General features: G+C 33.7%; 1 protein-coding gene across 1 annotated transcript; it reads right to left on the reverse strand.

Moving 5' to 3' along the window:
• Positions 255-3531, reverse strand: LOC109828536. Its single transcript, XM_020395511.1, has 3 exons — positions 3402-3531; positions 1362-1856; positions 255-932 (listed from the first exon to the last, which is right to left on the reverse strand). The coding sequence occupies exons 1-3, from the start codon at positions 3472-3474 to the stop codon at positions 409-411; spliced, it is 1092 nt and encodes a 363-aa protein (XP_020251100.1). The 5' UTR covers positions 3475-3531; the 3' UTR covers positions 255-408.

Raw genomic sequence — 17943 nt, forward strand, 5'->3', positions numbered from 1 at the left:
ACAACATCATGGAGGGACTCTGAGCTCATTCATCTGTCCTTTTTTTGTTATTGTTATTTTGTAATGCATCACAGGAGTATTATGTGTTGTGGCTCCTGCTTTTTTTGCACTCTTTTTTTTTTTTGTCTTCCTTTCATTTAGTCTCTTTATCTTGTATTTTGTTTTGCTTCTACACACTTTTGTCTTCTTCTATTTCTTTAAATTCTTATTAATGAAACAACAGAGGGTTTATCTTTACCCACCTTCTACTCTAAAAAAAAAAAATCTAACCATCTTGATTAATAGTGATACTCGAAAACTCTATTACACCTTAGCAATCTAAATTAGAGTAGAATTACATTAAACATCTTTCAACGAACAAAGAATACAACGAACTCCCATAAAACTCCACACCAAACCAAAAACATTTTAGCGCCTGACGCTAATAAGCGCAACATCATCGAGCACCGGCCCACAGAGCGAGCTCATATCATCACTCCTCGTACTATAATACGTGCTCAAGAACACCACCCTGGTCCTAGTCGAAATCGCAGTAAACCTCAACACAGCGCGCTTCGACCCTCCCTTCCCCTTCGAGTCATACGGAACGTGCATCTTCTCTTTCCCGGCGAAAGCCTGGATCACCAGCGACCCCTCGCACGCATTGCTGGCATCGCCGACCGAGAAAGTGAGGGCGTAGGATTTGCCTGGGATTGTTCGTGCGATTTGGGAGATCGCGCTCTCCATGCCTCCGACGAGCTCGACTGCACGGTTGCCGCGGGGGATGGAGAAGTGAGGGGAGTTGATGTATTTGACGGCTTTGAGGGACTCGACCATCCACCCGGGAAGAGGGGAGTGGTCGTCCTCGATGTGGGGTGGGATTAGGACTCCCCATGTTGTGTTCGGGATTATGTAGGGGCCTTCTTCAAAGTCGCCGTTCTTTAGGAGGTTCTCTGGTTTAAGATGAATGAAACAGCAATTAGAAAACATAATGCATGATAATTCTTAGTTAGAACTCTAAACTCATGATGCATGAGATCGAGTTTGCAATTATAGTCTTATGCCTAAAATGTTCATCTTGCGAGCTGAGGTTTCTTATTCGATTGAAAAAAAAAAATTAAGCTTTTTTAACGCCGGGATATAACTCCCCCCCTAAAATTCATTTTAAAAGAATGTCCGGTAATCTGAATTTGGATTTCTCTGCTTTCACAACTATTGAAAAACAACAGTTTCATTAATTGCTTAATATTTAGCATTAGATCTTACCTTTATTATCTTGTCACACAATTCGAAATCTTTGATCGAAGTGCTTCTATTTACAACTATAGACCAGATTAATAGCGAATATCAAGCAAATTAACCTGTAAGTGAGAGATTCTTACTGTTAGTAATCCTAGGCGGAGTAAGCTCTTTCATCGCCACCGAATCAATAAGCGGCCCACAGGCCGGATCATCCTCCCTCCCAACGTTGTGGATCGCAACCTCCGCCTCTCCGACCGCCGCCCTAAACGCCCACGCGTACGAATCCCACCCGTTGCTACTATACATGGTCTGCATGGGCAGTATCCCCGACTCCGGCGTCACCGACACGTTCAGCTTCTCGTCCTGCGCGCAGGTCCGCGCCGCGCTGAACGTGAGAGAGTGCCGTCCCTTTTGGACGGCGACCTTCTGCTTGATGCGGGCCCCGTTGCCCAGGCGGACGGCGAAGGCGCCCTCGGGGACGACGAGGAGCATGTCGCCCTGCTTGTGGCCAGAGGGGATGTATTCGACGAAGCCGGAGGCTTCCCAGGCGGGGATTGCGTGCTTGGAGGTTACCCTCGTGCCTTTTAGGTCGGAGGGTTTCGGGCCGAGCTCGAAGTTCCCGTTTGATAATAGACCTGCGTCGTCACAGAATTACTTCTTGTTTAGTGGACTCAGACATCTATTTAGTTCAATGTGTGAATTTAGTTAGCTAGATACATGGAAAATTTTCGTAAATAGATATATGACTAAATATATTCGGACTCGTGACTTAATAATGGTTAGTAGTTTTTGATTCGAGTTGGATCCAAATAAATAAATTGTTTGAGTCCATCTCTCCGTTCATATACCGTTGCAACCCGAAAATATCAAATTGAGTAATTAATATAAACAATGAAATTGGGTAAATAGCTTGTATGAATTTTCTATCCCCCTACCTAATTTTGCCCGATCATGTGAAAACAACGACTAACGCTAAGAGGGTTTTTTTTTTTTATAAAATCTTAAAGGGAAAAGGGGGTTTTCTGATAACCCCTGGACTTATGGGATTTATGATATTTTGAAAGTTTAGGAGGTTCATCTCATATTAATCCTCCAAAGCATTTTTTTTTGGGGGAGGCGGCGGCTATGATGCCGGGGAGATTCATTGAATGCCCATACTTTTTGTGCTATTGTTTAGAAAACCCAGAAGATTTTTGGATAGGACTAAAGGCCATGTGATCAGTAACATGGGATCTGTCCTCTTCGGTTCAGTTGGGTTTATGGTTCCAGCTAGCTAGCCTTTCGGTAAAAATTAAGTGGGACTGACTTCTTCTTCCCTTTACAGCCTCACTCTGTCACTGTGCATGTTTGCATGACTCTGAATCTCCTATCTTTTTAATGATCATTAAATTAGTTCGGACACACGCACTTGAAGTAGTCTAAGAAAATTGATACGGAGTACTAATTACGTACTTAAATGGAATCATCGTTATAGATCATCTGGTTTATCAAAAGAGCTAGGATACATGAAATGACGAAACATGATATACAAATTAACTTCTAGGAGCACCGTCCCGTACAAGTATGAACAATTCATAATTTTCCGTCTAGAATATTATATTGTAGACGTACAAATTTTCCATCTAGAATTTTTCCGTCTAGAATAGTGTATCCTAGACGGAAAATTTTTCGTCTGGAATATTCCGTCTAGAATATTTATTATTCTACTAGTATAGGTTACTGGTCATGCAATTTGCATGCATAAGGACGTGAATATGAACAAACTAGCTAAGACCATGTGCTTCATATCATTTTTTTTTTGAAAAATGTGCTTCGTATCATTAATCCTTAGGATCTTACTTGAAGTCATGAATTTCAATTTTGACCATAACTTTGAAATCTCCTCGAGAAAAGAGAAAATTAGGGTGCTTTGTAAGCGAATCGGGCTCAAAATCTATAAGGTTCTTATTCATAACGTATTCAAACAAAAAACAAATACTGATATGTACATCTAAATTTCATCCTATAAACAGCATGCTCAGCTTACATGAACACAATAGAATGTTTTCTCGATCATAACTTCAGAGTTTTCGTATACTAGAAATGTAGAAGGGGCACAAAAAACTCATCTCCTTTGAATCACGGAGCAAGTGAAAAAGAGTACACTTCTGAAATAATCAGTACTGCTCAAAGAAACTTACCATCGGTGAAGGCTACGGCCACCTGAACGACGGCGCAGAGTAGCAAGAACGGTGCAAGGTAGTGGAGCAGCATTATGCAGTGGGGAAGAGAATTTGATAATGTTTAGAACTAAGAAAGGATTCAAATGACTGGTTTAGGTCCTTCAGGATGGAAACGGGCAGGGGTATATATAGATGACAAGTGTACATAAAAAGCCTCCCTTTTTAAATTAATATCCGAAATGCCACCCCAAGAATTGTCGTGAGGAGGTTGTGGCATTCTTGGGAACTAGTTTGCCGTCCGCGCAAAGCACGGTATTTTTTTTTGTTACAGTAATCCCGTTTTTTTAATATGGCATGATTTGAATTTTTGAAAGTGCTAAAGTATCCCGTTCTACTACAGTATATTTTAGATGCTACAGTATGCTCGTTTGCTACAGCAATATTTTTAATTAACTATTAGCTACAGTAATAATACTATAGTAAATGCTACTGTAGCATAAACAGTGAATCTCTGATCCTCCTATATGTATAAAGGAATAGATAAGGATTTTGGTTAGGTATTGACAATTATTTAACATAAGCATTGTGTCCGTGCTCACACGGCTTATTTTGGTTTTTTTTATTTTGTATATCTGATTTTTCTTTATATATGATTTTTTAATGTTATTGCTTCTAAAAATTTGAATTATCTCAATTTTTTTTAGAATGCTACTCCTTTAAAAAACTTGAGCTAAATTTATTTCTTATAAAGAAAATATAAAATAAGAATGTGAATAATTTTATATCAAAATTTAAAATTCAAAATAGATTATTTAACCACCAGTCCTCCTTTATAATATTCCTATTTCTTTTTGTAAATATTTTATAAAAAAAGAACAAAAAAATACTACCTCACTTAATAAGTGTGTGGGGATAGTTTTTATTCCATTTTTCAAATTCGAATTAGGAAGGGATACATGGTAGTTCTTTTAGATGTAATGTTAATAGTAAATCACAATTTTTTTTAGATATAAAGGGGAATTTAAGCTACTTCATTTTCCATCTCTACTACCCTTTTATGTAGTTCAATTTATCCTCCTATTAACAGAATAACAGATCCAGATTTTCTTTATTTATGATCTCTTTCATTTAATTATGATGTCCACTTAAGATTTTAGTTCTCATCTTAATTTGACAGCTCAGATATGTTGTAAAAATAGTTTTCTCCAATAGATATATGATGTTTATCTATCCTTATAAGTTTAGGCATTTGACACTAAACTGTCAATATCTTTGAAACTCTCACTAACCACTAATCTCATCTTTGTGGGGTCAAATGATCAAAATAGTACCAATAAGTTCTGGAATAAAACACCTAATAAATTTTAAGTTTTGTCACTTAATACTCAATAACTTTTCATAGAAAACCCTAATAGTTGTTGTTTACTACTTTTATGGTTCTACATGCAATTTTCAAATCTTTCACGAGGTTGTTTTTAATTTTTTGATTTAAAAAAGGTTGATTGTACTTTTTAATTTCTGTAGGGAGGTATTTGTAATATTGAAGTTTTTGGGTAATTTTTATATTTATAAAATTGTTAGGGTCTTCTTGCAATTTTTAGATCTTTTTGACGTCTTTTTGTAATTTTAGATTTTTCAAAGGGTTAATTGAATGTTTTATTTTTAAGGGATACATTTGTATTTATTAGAGTTTTCATGGGATTATCTATAATTTTTAAAATTCTAGGGGGTGGCTTGTAAGTTTTAAATTTTAAGGGTTTTTTGTAATTTTTAGAATCTAAAAGGCTTGTTTTATAATTTTTAGATTTTTTAGTTTGCTGTTTGTTGTTTCATTTTTTATGAGAGCTATAAGCTATTTATAGTTTTGTATTTTACTTGAGTTGTATGTAATTTTATAGGTTAATTTGCAAATAATAATTATTTGAGGGGTATATGGTGTCCTTGGAAAATAATGTTTGCCAATGTAAAATTATGGGGAAATGCCTCTAATTTAGTGCAAAAACTCAAATTGTTTTAGTCATCTTCTAAATAGATCGCATGCTTAGTGTCAAAAAATTAAATTTATTAGAGGTGCAGTGAAATTTATCCTTTAAAATTAAGGAGAGTCATGCAGCAAATTTTTGAATATAAAGGTAATTGTAAACCAAATCACCATTTCTATGTATAAGCGAAGAGAATTAAAAATGTGATTATTAGAATTTTTTTTGAATTATGGATAAGTATGATTTGATTAGGATTACAAAATGTTTGACTATAATTAGAACTTTCTAATTCTAGTATATTTAATTTGATAAGGATTAATTATGGATAGAAAAGAAACCTAATTATATAATAATTCTAATTTAATATCAAAATAATATATGACAATTGATATTAATTTTTGCACTTAGATGTCATTGTTTTGTGCCTTTAGTAGCGCCACAAATTTATTATTATATATAAAGAAGGGATATGAAATGACATCTTCTTATATATTTAATTAATCTACTCAAAGAAATTCCAATTCTAATAAAAGTAAGAAGACAAATGGTGGAAAATCTATTTTAAAAGAATTTCGATCTTGTTCACTGTAAAAAAGCATTGAAGAAGCTGCTATTTAATTTTGATTATAGTAGTTCATCGTCCAATACATGATTGTGATTCATTTCAAAATTTAACAATTACTATATTTCCATGTATTTCAGTCATTTTTAATGTTTCTGTTAGCCTCATGATTATGAGCCTACTCCCTAATATTGTTTTGATGATTTTACAAATAATTTCTAACAATGTTGTCGAGTGTTTGTGATTTGTTTTGTTAGGAAATCTACACAAACATCTATTGAAGGTTAGATGGATTGCGCCATAACGATCATATCAAATGGAGGTTGGCGGAAATAGTGGAGTGAAACCATTGCACATTCAAGTCTAATTCAAGATCAAGCTTCATCCGCAACCAAGTTGAGCTTCATTGTAGATCACCATTGCACATTCAAGTCTAATTCAAGATCAAGCTTCATCCGCAACCAAGTTGAGCTTCATTGTAGATCAAGATTGCTTGGGTATAGAGTTGAGCTTCATTGTAGATCAAGATTGCTTGGGTATAGTTTTTATAGTTTAGGGTTTATACTTTGTGTGTAGATACTTCAAGCTCAATCATATACACACAATCATATACACACATACACATTTTTGGTTTTCAAGTTTATATAAATATGAAATAAATATACTTGTTTATATACTTACATATTTCATATTTATTGTTTTGTTTTTGGTCTAGCTATATAAATATGAAACAATAGATATATTCATATACATACTCATACGTTTCATATTTATCATTTTGGTTTTTGTAAAAATGCATATATTATGCAAAACATCATTTTTGGGAAAATATTGTGTTATTGGTTTATGGACTAAACAACACTAGTTTATATCTTTTACTTAGTCTATAAATCCATTCAAGAGTTTTCAAAACTTTGTTTAAGCCAAAATGTCAAAAATAAGTGTGTGTTGACATTTCATATTTTGGCTTATTTTGCAAAATGATGAGTTTTCACAATTGAGACGTGCAATTTGAAAAATTCTTTTTATAACATATTCATTTTCATGTTCGTAATCATTTCTTAAAGTTTTACATTTTTAGAATTTATTTGTTATTTTTTAAGGCACTTCAAATATCAGATTTTATACATGAACAGTGTATGTGCATGTTTATAAGTCGACTTATGTACTGTAGCTAGTCGACTTATGAACTGTTCTGAAAATTATAGTTTTTATCTACTGAGACGACTTATATACCCAACAAGTCGACTTATGATAAGTTGACTTATAAGTCGACTTATAATCTGTTGTGCAGTTTGTTGTTTTCATCTGCTAAGTCGACTTGCAGCTCATACAAGTCGACTTATATCAGACAAGTTGACTTATAAGTCGACTTATATCAGACAAGTTGACTTATAAGTCGACTTATATCAGACAAGTTGACTTATAAGTCGACTTATGAACTAGCCGTTGTACAGTAACGACTAGTTTTCATTGTTTGATTATTTTAATGTTTTAGGGTGTTTTTGGTGATTTCTTGAGCTGGTTTCTTCTATCCTATATATACCCATTTACCATAACTATTTTTATCTATCCAAGAGAGTTTTAAAAACAAATTTAAGGGTGTTTAAAAGTTTGGTTTAAGTTTTTGTTTCAAGTGTGTTTTGTGTGAAGTTGTTTTCACAAGAGGAGGAGACCATCTCTTTGGTGTTTGGGCTTCAACTTCATCTCTCTCTCTCTCTCTCTCTCTCTCTCCTCTCTCTCTCTCTCTCTCTCTCTCTCTCTCTCTCTCTCTCTCTCTCTCTCTCTCTCTCTCTCTGTCTCGATTTCTAGAAAAGATTTTCTAAACTCAATTCTAGCTTTACATTTATATATTTATTTGATTATTATTTTTATTAAGCTAGATTTTATAATTGAGTTTAGTTTTGATTATTTCTCATTGTTTACACACACACACCCCTTGAGCTTTTAGTATTATCACATATTGTATACATTTGGATTGTGGGATTGTAACTTTGAGAGTGAGCTTAATTGAGTTCTCATCCTTGTTTAGAGAACAAACTATTTGTAATTGAGCTTTATTTGTGAGATCACTTCGTATTACGCAAGTACACAAAGAGGAGTGTGTGGTGAGAGACGTGGTTTGTTCCAATAGGAGTGGTGTCGATGGTAAACCCTAGAGAGATATGGTAATTCTGAACACTTGAGGAAGGTGACACGTGAGGGGCCAACACTTGAGCTGGTATTTGTGTAGTTAATAAGTGTGAATTGTAAAAATTTGTCGGTGAGTGTAAAAAACCGAATTATGAGGTGTAAATATTTTTGGGTGAACGTCAAAAACCCATTGTGATAGTGAAATTCTCCCCGAGAGTGGAAAGCGGAGACGTAGATTGGAAGGACCGAACTCTGTGATCATATTATGTGTTTGAGTTTTCCTTGGCGTTATATTTGTGCTCATTATTTATTTCATTCTATTTCACCATTGCTCATGTTTATTTCGCCCTTAGATTAATATCCTTACATATAATCTTCTTGAATATCATATTTGCTAGGATAATTAGTTACTAAGTTTTAATTGGCATTAATATTTGATTAGATTAGCATATACCCTATTCACCCCCTCCCCCCTCTAGGGTGCTTTCAATTAGTATCAGAGCTTGGTGCTCTTTGATTTGTGGCTTAACCGCCTTGAGTTAAAGACACAAGCTTTCATATTGTTGCTAATCTTGTTTTGATACTTCTTTTTGCTTGCATAATACATTATGGATATGCACGGTGCACCTAGTTTAGGTTATGCCATTAATATTGCTCCTCATTTAGAAAATTTATCATATGCTCAATGCTGTGTTAAATTTAAACTTTTTGTTCGATCTAGTCACTTCAATTTATGGGAAATTATAGAGGGTGCTTATATTGTACCCACTTCGGAGAAATCCAAGTGGAGTAAAAATGATCATAAAATATTTACAATGAATAAGCTCTGTTAGAATTTTTGCATAACGCTTTTGATTTATCTTTTTCTAACAAGCTTGATTCATTTGATAGTTCTTACACATTGTGGAAATTCATAGAAGCACATCAATGAGACTTGGAGGCGATTCGACGTGCTTTGGCGGAATTGACTTCAAGTAAGGTTGGAACATCATTATCTTGCACACGACCACTAGGCGATAACCCTAGCGTGGTAAGCGAGTCCGATTCCGATGATGAACTATCTATTAAAGAACTCGCATCTGCATATGATAGGTTAATGCATGCCTACACTGAGTTGCATAATAATTTTATTGATTTAAAAAGCAAGCATGTGATTTTAAAATCTGATCATGAGACGCTAGCTTGCAAATTTGATATCATTTAAAAAGAGAATATAAAGCTTAAAGAAAACAATGATATGTTAAATTTAGAAAATAAAAAATTGACATCATCTATTGCTAGCTTATCTCATGCTAAGATTGATGTCATGCTAGAGGTAGAAACTATTAGAAACAAATTTAATTTATTTAGAAATGATCATGCTCTTTCTACTTCTATTTCCAATGCATATGTGCCTAACAATGAGTTGAATTATATTAAAAATCATATTTCATCTTTAGATTCAACTCTTACTAAATGCATTGATAACCATAAGAAGCTTATGAATATGTGTACTAAGTCAAATACAAATAATTCAAAATCATCCACTCACTATGCACACATATATAGCAAAATTTACAAGTGTACAATTTACGGCTGTAAAGGCCATTTAGCTAATTTTTGCTATGATGCACATAAACACTCTAAAATCAAAAATCCAACTCCATGTACATCTCACAAAGTTTCCTCATCACAAACACATGCACATGCACCCATTGTTCATCATAAGCATGCTCATGTGTTCATGTGTGAATATTGTGGTAGATTTGATCATTTGGCCAAATATTGTTTTGATTTAAAAAAGTTTCCACATTTGTAAAATAATTTTAAAAGACCATTTTTGTTTGCAAATGTTTCACGTGCACAAATTGATGGTTAACATAAGCAAGTGCACCCGTTCCATTGTACATATTACAATCGAAAGGGTCATTTGAGTGATTATTTCTATGACCAATCTCGTGTACTAAATGTGCCCAAATGAGTTCATAACCCTAGAGCTTTGAGCTCAAATGATAGGGGTCATATCCCTAAATCTTTCGGCACCAAGAATGTTTGGATGCCAAAACCTTTTTGATGTTAAAACTAAGATTTTTAGTGTTTTTATTTTTTTTTCTTGGTTTTGAAAAACATGTTTTTAAAATTTTTGAAATTAAAAACAATCTTTTAAAGTCAATATTTTGTTTTTCATTATACATTATAAATTTTTATTAGCTTTGTTTTTATGAGAGGTTTGTGTTTGAGCAACCATCCGGATTTATTAGGTATTTATTTTCAAATCATGTTTACTGGGTGCTAAATTTTTATATGGGTTAAAACAAGCTCAAGAGCTTGATATGGTTACCTCTCTTGCTTTTTTTGTCGAATATAACAAAAATTGATATTGATTTGTCTTTATGTGATTGTGGTTTAAGACATGATTTATAGTTTCTTTTGATCATGTTTTATAACTAAATATATGATTTTTATTTGATTGATTTATGATTTTATTTGATTGATTTGATTTTCATTTATACTTTCATGATTATCATAACTTTCATGACTCTCATGTTTTTCCATTCTTTTGATTTCATAAGTCAATCTATATATTGTTTTTATGTTTGTGTATTACGACACAACTTTCATGATAATATACCTATGTGTTCTCAATTAATAATGATTTAATCAAAATGCCATATAGAATGTATGATGACTATTGAATTTTTTTAAGTCTTTGTGATTTTCACTTTTGAACATTTTTATATGTTTTTAGCCATTTTGATAGGGGGAGCCTTTTCCCTATATCGTTTATACTCACTTGTGCTTTTGTTAGGAGGAGCTTTTTCTCTTTTCCTTCTTATTGTTTGTCCCTATTTTGATGTTGACAAAGGGGGAGAAACATGTATATTGTGAACATTTATGAGTATTTTACTTTCTTGCATATTTTATATATACTCATTGTATAGATTGTTTATCATCATCAAAAATGGGGAGATTGTTAGCCTCATGGTTATGAGCCTACTCCCTAATCTTATTTTGATGATTTTACAAACAATTCCTAACAATATTGTCGATTGTTTTCGATTTGTTTTGTTAGGAAATCTACACAAACATCTATTGGAGGTTAGATATATTACGCCATAACGATCATATCAAAAGAGGTTGGCGAAAATAGTAGAGTGAAGCCATTGCACATTCAAGTCTAATTCAAGATCAACCTTCATCCATAACCAAGTTGAGCTTCATTGCAGCTCAAGATTGCTTGGGTATAGGTTTTATAGTTTAGGGTTTATACTTTGTGTGTAAATACTTCAAGCTCAATCATATATACACATACACATTTTTGGTGTTCAAGTTATGAAATAAATATACTTGTTATATACTTACATATTTCATATTTATTGTTTTGTTTTTGGTCTAGCTATACAAATATGAAACAATAGATACATTCATATACATACTCATATGTTTCATATTTATCATTTTGGTTTTTGTGAAAATGCATATATTATGCAAAACATCTTTTTGGGAAAATATTGTGTTATTGGTTTATGGACTAAACAACACTAGTTTATATCTTTTACTTAGGCTATAAATCCATTCAAGAGTTTTCAAAACTTTGTTTAAGTCAAAATGTCAAAAACAAGTGTGTGTTGACATTTCATATTTTGACCTATTTTGCAAAATGATGAGTTTTCACAATTGAGATATGTAATTTAAAAAATTCTTTTTATAACGTGTTCATTTTCATATTGAAATCATTTCTTAAGTTTTACATTTTTAGAATTTATTTGCTATTTTTTAAGGCACTTCAAATATCAGATTTTATACATGAACAGTGTATGTGCATGTTTATAAGTCGACTTATGTACTGTAGCTAGTCGACTTATGAACTATGCTGGAAATTATAGTTTTTATCTGCTGAGACGACTTATATACCCAGCAAGTCGACTTATGATAAGTTGACTTATAAGTCGACTTATAATCTGTTGTGCAGTTTGTTGTTTTCATCTGCTAAGTCAACTTGCAGCTCATACAAGTCGACTTATGAACTAGCCGTTGCACAATAACGACTAGTTTCTATTTTTTTGATTATTTTAATGTTTTAGGGTGTTTTTGCGATTTCTTGAGCTGGTTTCTTCTACCTTATATATACCCATTTGTCATAACTATTTTTATCTACCCAAGAGTTTTAAAACAAGTTTAAGGGTGTTTAAAAGTTTGTTTTAAGTTTTTGTTTCAAGTGTGTTTTGTGTGAATTTGTTTTCACAAGAGGAGGAGACCATCTCTTTGGTGTTTGGGCTTCAACTTCATCTCTCTCTCTCTCTCTCTCTCTCTCTCTCTCTCTTGATTTCTAGTGAAGATATTCTAAACTCAATTCTAGCTTTACATTTATATATTTATTTAATTATCTTTTTCATTAAGCTAGATTTTATAATTGAGTTTAGTTTTGATTATTTCTCATTGTTTACACACACCCCTTGAGCTTTTAGTATTATCACATATTGTATATATTTGGGTTGTGGGGTTGTAACTTTGAGAGTGAGCTTAATTGAGTTCTCATCCATGTTTAGAGAACAAACTATTTGTAATCGAGCTTTAATTATTTGTGAGATCACTTCGTATTACACAAGTACACAAAGAGGAGTGTGTGGTGAGAGACGTGCTCGGTTTCAAGAGGAGTGAGGTCGGTGGTAAAGCCTAGAGAGATGGTAATTCCGAACACTTGAGGAAGGTGACACGTGAGAGGCCAACACTTGAAGTGGTATTTGTGTAGTTATAAGTGTGAGTTGTAAATGTTTGTCGGTGAGCGTAGAAAACTGAATTGTGAGGTGTAAACATTTTTGGGTGAATGTCAAATCCCATTGTGATAGTGGAATTCTCCCCAGGAGTGGGGAGTGGAGACGTAGATCGAAAAGACCGAACTCCGTGATCATATTGTATGTTTGAGTTTTCCTTGACGTTATATTTGTGCTCATTATTTATTTTATTCTATTTCGCCATTGCTCATGTTTATTTCGCCCTTAGATTAATATCCTTACATATAATCTTCTTGAATATCATTATTGCTAGGATAATTAGTTAATAAATTTTAATTGGCATTAATATCGGATTAGATTAGCACATACCCTATTGTTTCACCCGAAGCGGATCACAAATTGTTCATTAAACAAACAATTGCGATTAAATAGCAATCTCTTTATCACCCTTACCTTTCTATAGGGAAAAGGATCCCAATCTTTTTCAAGTAGAAAAACCTTTTCCATGTTAAAAAAATTATAGATAAGAATTAAAAGCTTTCTTAAAGCTTGTTGTAAATTGATGTTGCTCTGTTAATAGTATTCTCTCAACAATTAACATCTAATTAGCTGTAAGAATAATATGAACATTACTATTTTTCCTTTTAATCAAATAACAAGTGAGGTTATCATTCTCTCAAATGAAATAATTATACACCGAGATTAAGATCAGTTCGGTCTATTAAAAAAACATGATAACTAACTAAGACTAAGATAATTATTATAATTATTATATATGGCTACAATATTCATTAGTGGGCATCCATGCAAGACTTTATAATATATACAACAAGCCACATGGTTTGATTAAAATTATTTGGGGGATTCGGCGGTTTTTATTGCCATTGACGGATGTTATCTGAGGAAGGCAGGCACAGCATCTTTGCTCCATAGAACAAGAAAGCATTATGAGTCTATTTCCAGGTAATTAATTATCACTTCTAGCAATATATATACACACACATATATATTTCTTCGTAATTATTTAAGAATCTCAACATATTTGCTAATAAACTTTAAAAAAAAAATCATTGCTGCATCTATGCTACTAACCAACTGACATATGGGCCTACTTTGGGAAGGTGATTATTTGAATCATTAGGTGCTTGAAGAAATAAAGTAATTGAGGCTTTCATGTGGTTGTTGAATAGATTGTCTTGTGTCCAAATCTCGTCTAGTTTTGGTTTGAAAAGAATTTCTAACAAGTTAAGGTAGACAGTTGAATATGATATTCTGTCTAGGAAGATGAGACCCATGCTTTTAAAAAAAATTTAAAAATCCGTCTAGAAAGACTTAGGTAGACGGTTTTCCATCTAAAATGATTCATCCCAGACGGAACATCATAGACGAAATTTTTCCGTCGATATTTTCCTCATACTAGATAGAATATTTTCCGTCTAGAATAGTCCATTTAGGATGCTTCGATTTTTACTAGTGAACTTTGTATAAGAAGGTTATAAGTTCGTCATAATTGAATCATTATCACAAAACAAAGTTACATATCGTTATGTATATTGTACCGTATCCAAGGATTACCAAGTTATTGACGTTTCAGAGGAATTTTTTGTTCTCGAAAAAATCCCAACCGTGGGAATTAAAAAGGATGTTAGTCGCATGACTCGCATCAAAGAATAAATTAAGGGCGAGGGGGGAAAAAGATATTCTACAAAATGCTCAGTTTCTTTTCAATGCTAGCTAGTTAATGGATTTGTGGCAGGGAAATTTGTAAGGGACATCTTACATTTATGAAGCAAGAACTGGTTGGTACTTTACAGTGGGAATTTCTCTTATTAAGGACTAGAAGAATCCTTCTTAAAATGACTTCTATAATATTCTTGTGAGACGTCGACGAGATGTGGAGATCAACTATTTTGATCTTAAATGTTGAACATGCTTCTAGCTTATAAGAAGAAATTAAAGAATTGCAATTGAGCCTCCTCTATTCTTCTTACTCGATCTCACCCTTGTCTAAAGTGATTTCAATAAAAAAAATTTGTATTATAGATATCGGTCTTTGAGATTGCCACAACAATTAATTTTTAGCAAGCCTGAGTCTCTCTTACGCTACTCACCTAGCACCATGACAATTTAAGTGCTAATTAACTTGCATAATCCAAGCCCAAGAGTTCATGCATGTGCCACTTGACCTTCAATTCATTAGACCTTCAATATATATTGCCTCAGAAACTATCTATGAGATGTTCAGGCTTCACCACCTTCATAGCCTCGGATCAAGCTCTACACTTCAAATATCTCTAGCTCATTAAATGAGACAATTATTGAAGCTCTTTTAAGACAAGGGAACATATATATACCTAAAAAATCTAGATGATTAGGGGCAAATTAGAAACCAATTTTTTCTTTGAGGCCATGATCTCATATGCTATCATGTGGATGTGCATGTTCTCTTGCTCCTAAGCTCTGAGCACATTGATCAACATTTCAATTTCATGCATGCATGCCACATGATGCATCAAAATTTCCATACCTTATCCCTTTTATGGGCGCAGAAAACAGCTAGCTTAGGTTGTGAATCCAATGCACGATTGATTGATTGGCAAATTTGTCTCCTTAATTTCAGTTTGCACATGGTGTGTCTTTAAAGACAAGAGAGCGTCAGCAGTGAGTGAGAAAGATTGAGATTGGTCAGTTGCGTTCACATGGTAGCATGAGAGAGGAAAGATAAAATAAATTGAAGAATGCTTTTTAGTACTGGATTTATCATAATTACTATTGGACCATTTTCTCACAGAGAAAGTAGCATGCATACATCTTGTGAATACATAACAAAGTTTATCATATTTTTCTTTTAAAGTTTTCACATTCCCATAGATTCGTCTGGCGACGTGAAAGGATCTAAAAGCGAACAAATTAAATAATTGTGAGATGCATCTGTATTTTGAAACATAGCGTGGTATTATTTAATATTCTTAAAGTATAAAATTATATCTCTCAATATTCACAAAAATTTCAGTGATTTGGTGTAGCAATTGCCTAACATGTTAATTATCAAAGTAATTCTTGTTCAAAATCAGATTTTAAAATGATACCAGAATCGTGAGTCCAGATTTCGGCCAATGAAAGAATGTTCAACCTGGAGGAGCATGTTAAGTATAAAAATATAAGGAAAAAATGTGTCTAGGCCCCAAAAGCAGAAACTTCATGTGACCATGCCCCTTGTATTCTGCCCCATATGGATAAGCCCCCAAAAATGATGTTTAATAAGGCAAAGCCCTTCCACGTTAGAATTATACTAAAAACAGATTGTATTTTGCCAAAAACCCGAACTTGCCCTTCCCATTCTTTCCCAGACGACGACTCGTCCCCAAAAGCTACAGTATTCACTTCTCATTAATGCGATGTGATGGAAGAAATGGAGGGAAAGTTTTTTACACTATCATGAGCAATAACTATTTAGTTCTCCATTACTCCTCCTCAGACGAAAATTCTCTCCCTTACTCTCTCTATTACTCCGACTTATCCTAATATTCGATTCATTACTCTTACCTTCCCTTCATAATGGCTGAGTAGGACATCATCTGCATTGTCTCTTCGGGGGATAAAGCAGTATTCATGAAGATTAACTCTTCAATCACCATTCTGAACCTCAAAATTTGATGTGTTAGAGATGTTAGATCTTCCATATGATTCATTAAGTTTGTCATACAAAGATGAAACGAATGGAAAAAAAGCTTTAAATTTCCTATTGAGAACGAGAGGGATCTGTCGTCTATGGTGGAGCATTGCCACAATCTTGGACTGAAAGAGGTTCACATGCAAGCTAATAAAGAAGCAGATGATGCTTCTTCAAATATCCAAAAAAAACGAGCAAGTTTGACAAGGCACGTAGGTTATTGGGTTTTTTTATGCTAAGATCAATATTTATGTCGTGGTAATATCACCATCCATTGGCTTGTTCCCATGTTATGATAACCTTACGACTCACACTTTCCTCGATCTCCCCATCAATGACTCTTTATTGACCCTCACTCCTTTATATATGTAACTCAAGTTCTAGTGTAAGTGTTGGTTCTGTTGCCTTTGTTAGTGCTAGCTGGGATAATAATGGTTCTAGCTGTTATGGGGTCTGTTCTACTATTTGTATAGTTTATGATTAATTGATTATGTTCTTAATATTTGCAGTGCTTCCAGCGGTTTGAACTCAAAAAGTACAGACTGTGGCCCGCCGTTATCGACGACCACATGTATTTCAGATAGGATTCCCAATGACAATCCTAGATAATGTTTTGATGTTTGATGACATGATTAACAGAACAGAGAGGATTCCTGTTTGGTGGCACACTATGTTAACCAGTAAGGGACAATTGTTTGAAAGTGCGAAGGAATTAAGATTGGCATTGCTATACTACTCCATGGCAAAAAAAAATCGAGTACAAGTTTGGAAAGAATGAACCAAAGTGTATTCGAGTTTTTTGTCGGTTTAAGGAAGCCAAAATTGCCCGTTGATGTTATTTGCCTCTCCACCTAAAGATGAAAATATACTTGAAATCAAAATGTCCGTGGACAATCACACTTGTGGGCAGCATGGCAATAATGCAGGTCAATCTAGGGCCTCTCGACCATTCATTACGACCCAATTATAACACATGTTAATGGTCCGACCGGATATACGACCTGTTGACGTACAAAAGGAGTTTTTAACTCTTCAACCACCATTTTTGATGCTCATTGTATAGTGATCTTCTGTCTTTCACGACTCCAAAGTTTTGATTTATTTAATCATTGTAGTGTTTTGATAAATTTTATATCTATGCGAGTGCTCTTTAATGAGTCAAGATAATAAAAATTTCTAGTCATTTTCTCACTACTTTTTGAATATCACTATGCCAAAGTGAACAAATGTAGATAGACTCTAACGTATTTTAGATTACATCATTGTGCTTCTAACTATGGCAAGCATGCTTGCGTTTTTAGTGCTAAAAGTATGATCCATTCTCAAACTTTATGAATGGAGTTCTTCCAAACTCAGAAATTAGCTAATTAGTGTTTTTCTATGTAAAAAAATGTTTATTACAATTTATTAATTGGTAGGTAATAACCCCTAAATGTAGGATAGAGGGAGGAGGGTCAGGGGGGCACGTGCCCCTTGGACCCCCTGAAAAAACCTT

The sequence above is a fragment of the Asparagus officinalis genome, chromosome 1 (genome assembly GCF_001876935.1).
Source record: "Asparagus officinalis chromosome 1, Aspof.V1, whole genome shotgun sequence".
NCBI classification, from domain to species: Eukaryota; Viridiplantae; Streptophyta; class Magnoliopsida; order Asparagales; family Asparagaceae; genus Asparagus; species Asparagus officinalis.

Excerpts from the sequence above, each read along its gene's own strand:
- LOC109828536 (XM_020395511.1), bottom strand. The coding sequence starts at position 3,474 with ATGCTGCTCCACTACCTTGCACCGTTCTTGCTACTCTGCGCCGTCGTT. Across the intron at positions 1,857-3,401 it reads GGCCGTAGCCTTCACCGATG|GTCTATTATCAAACGGGAAC; the intron begins GTAAGTTTCTTT and ends GTGACGACGCAG. Across the intron at positions 933-1,361 it reads TCCGCCTAGGATTACTAACA|AGAACCTCCTAAAGAACGGC; the intron begins GTAAGAATCTCT and ends ATCTTAAACCAG.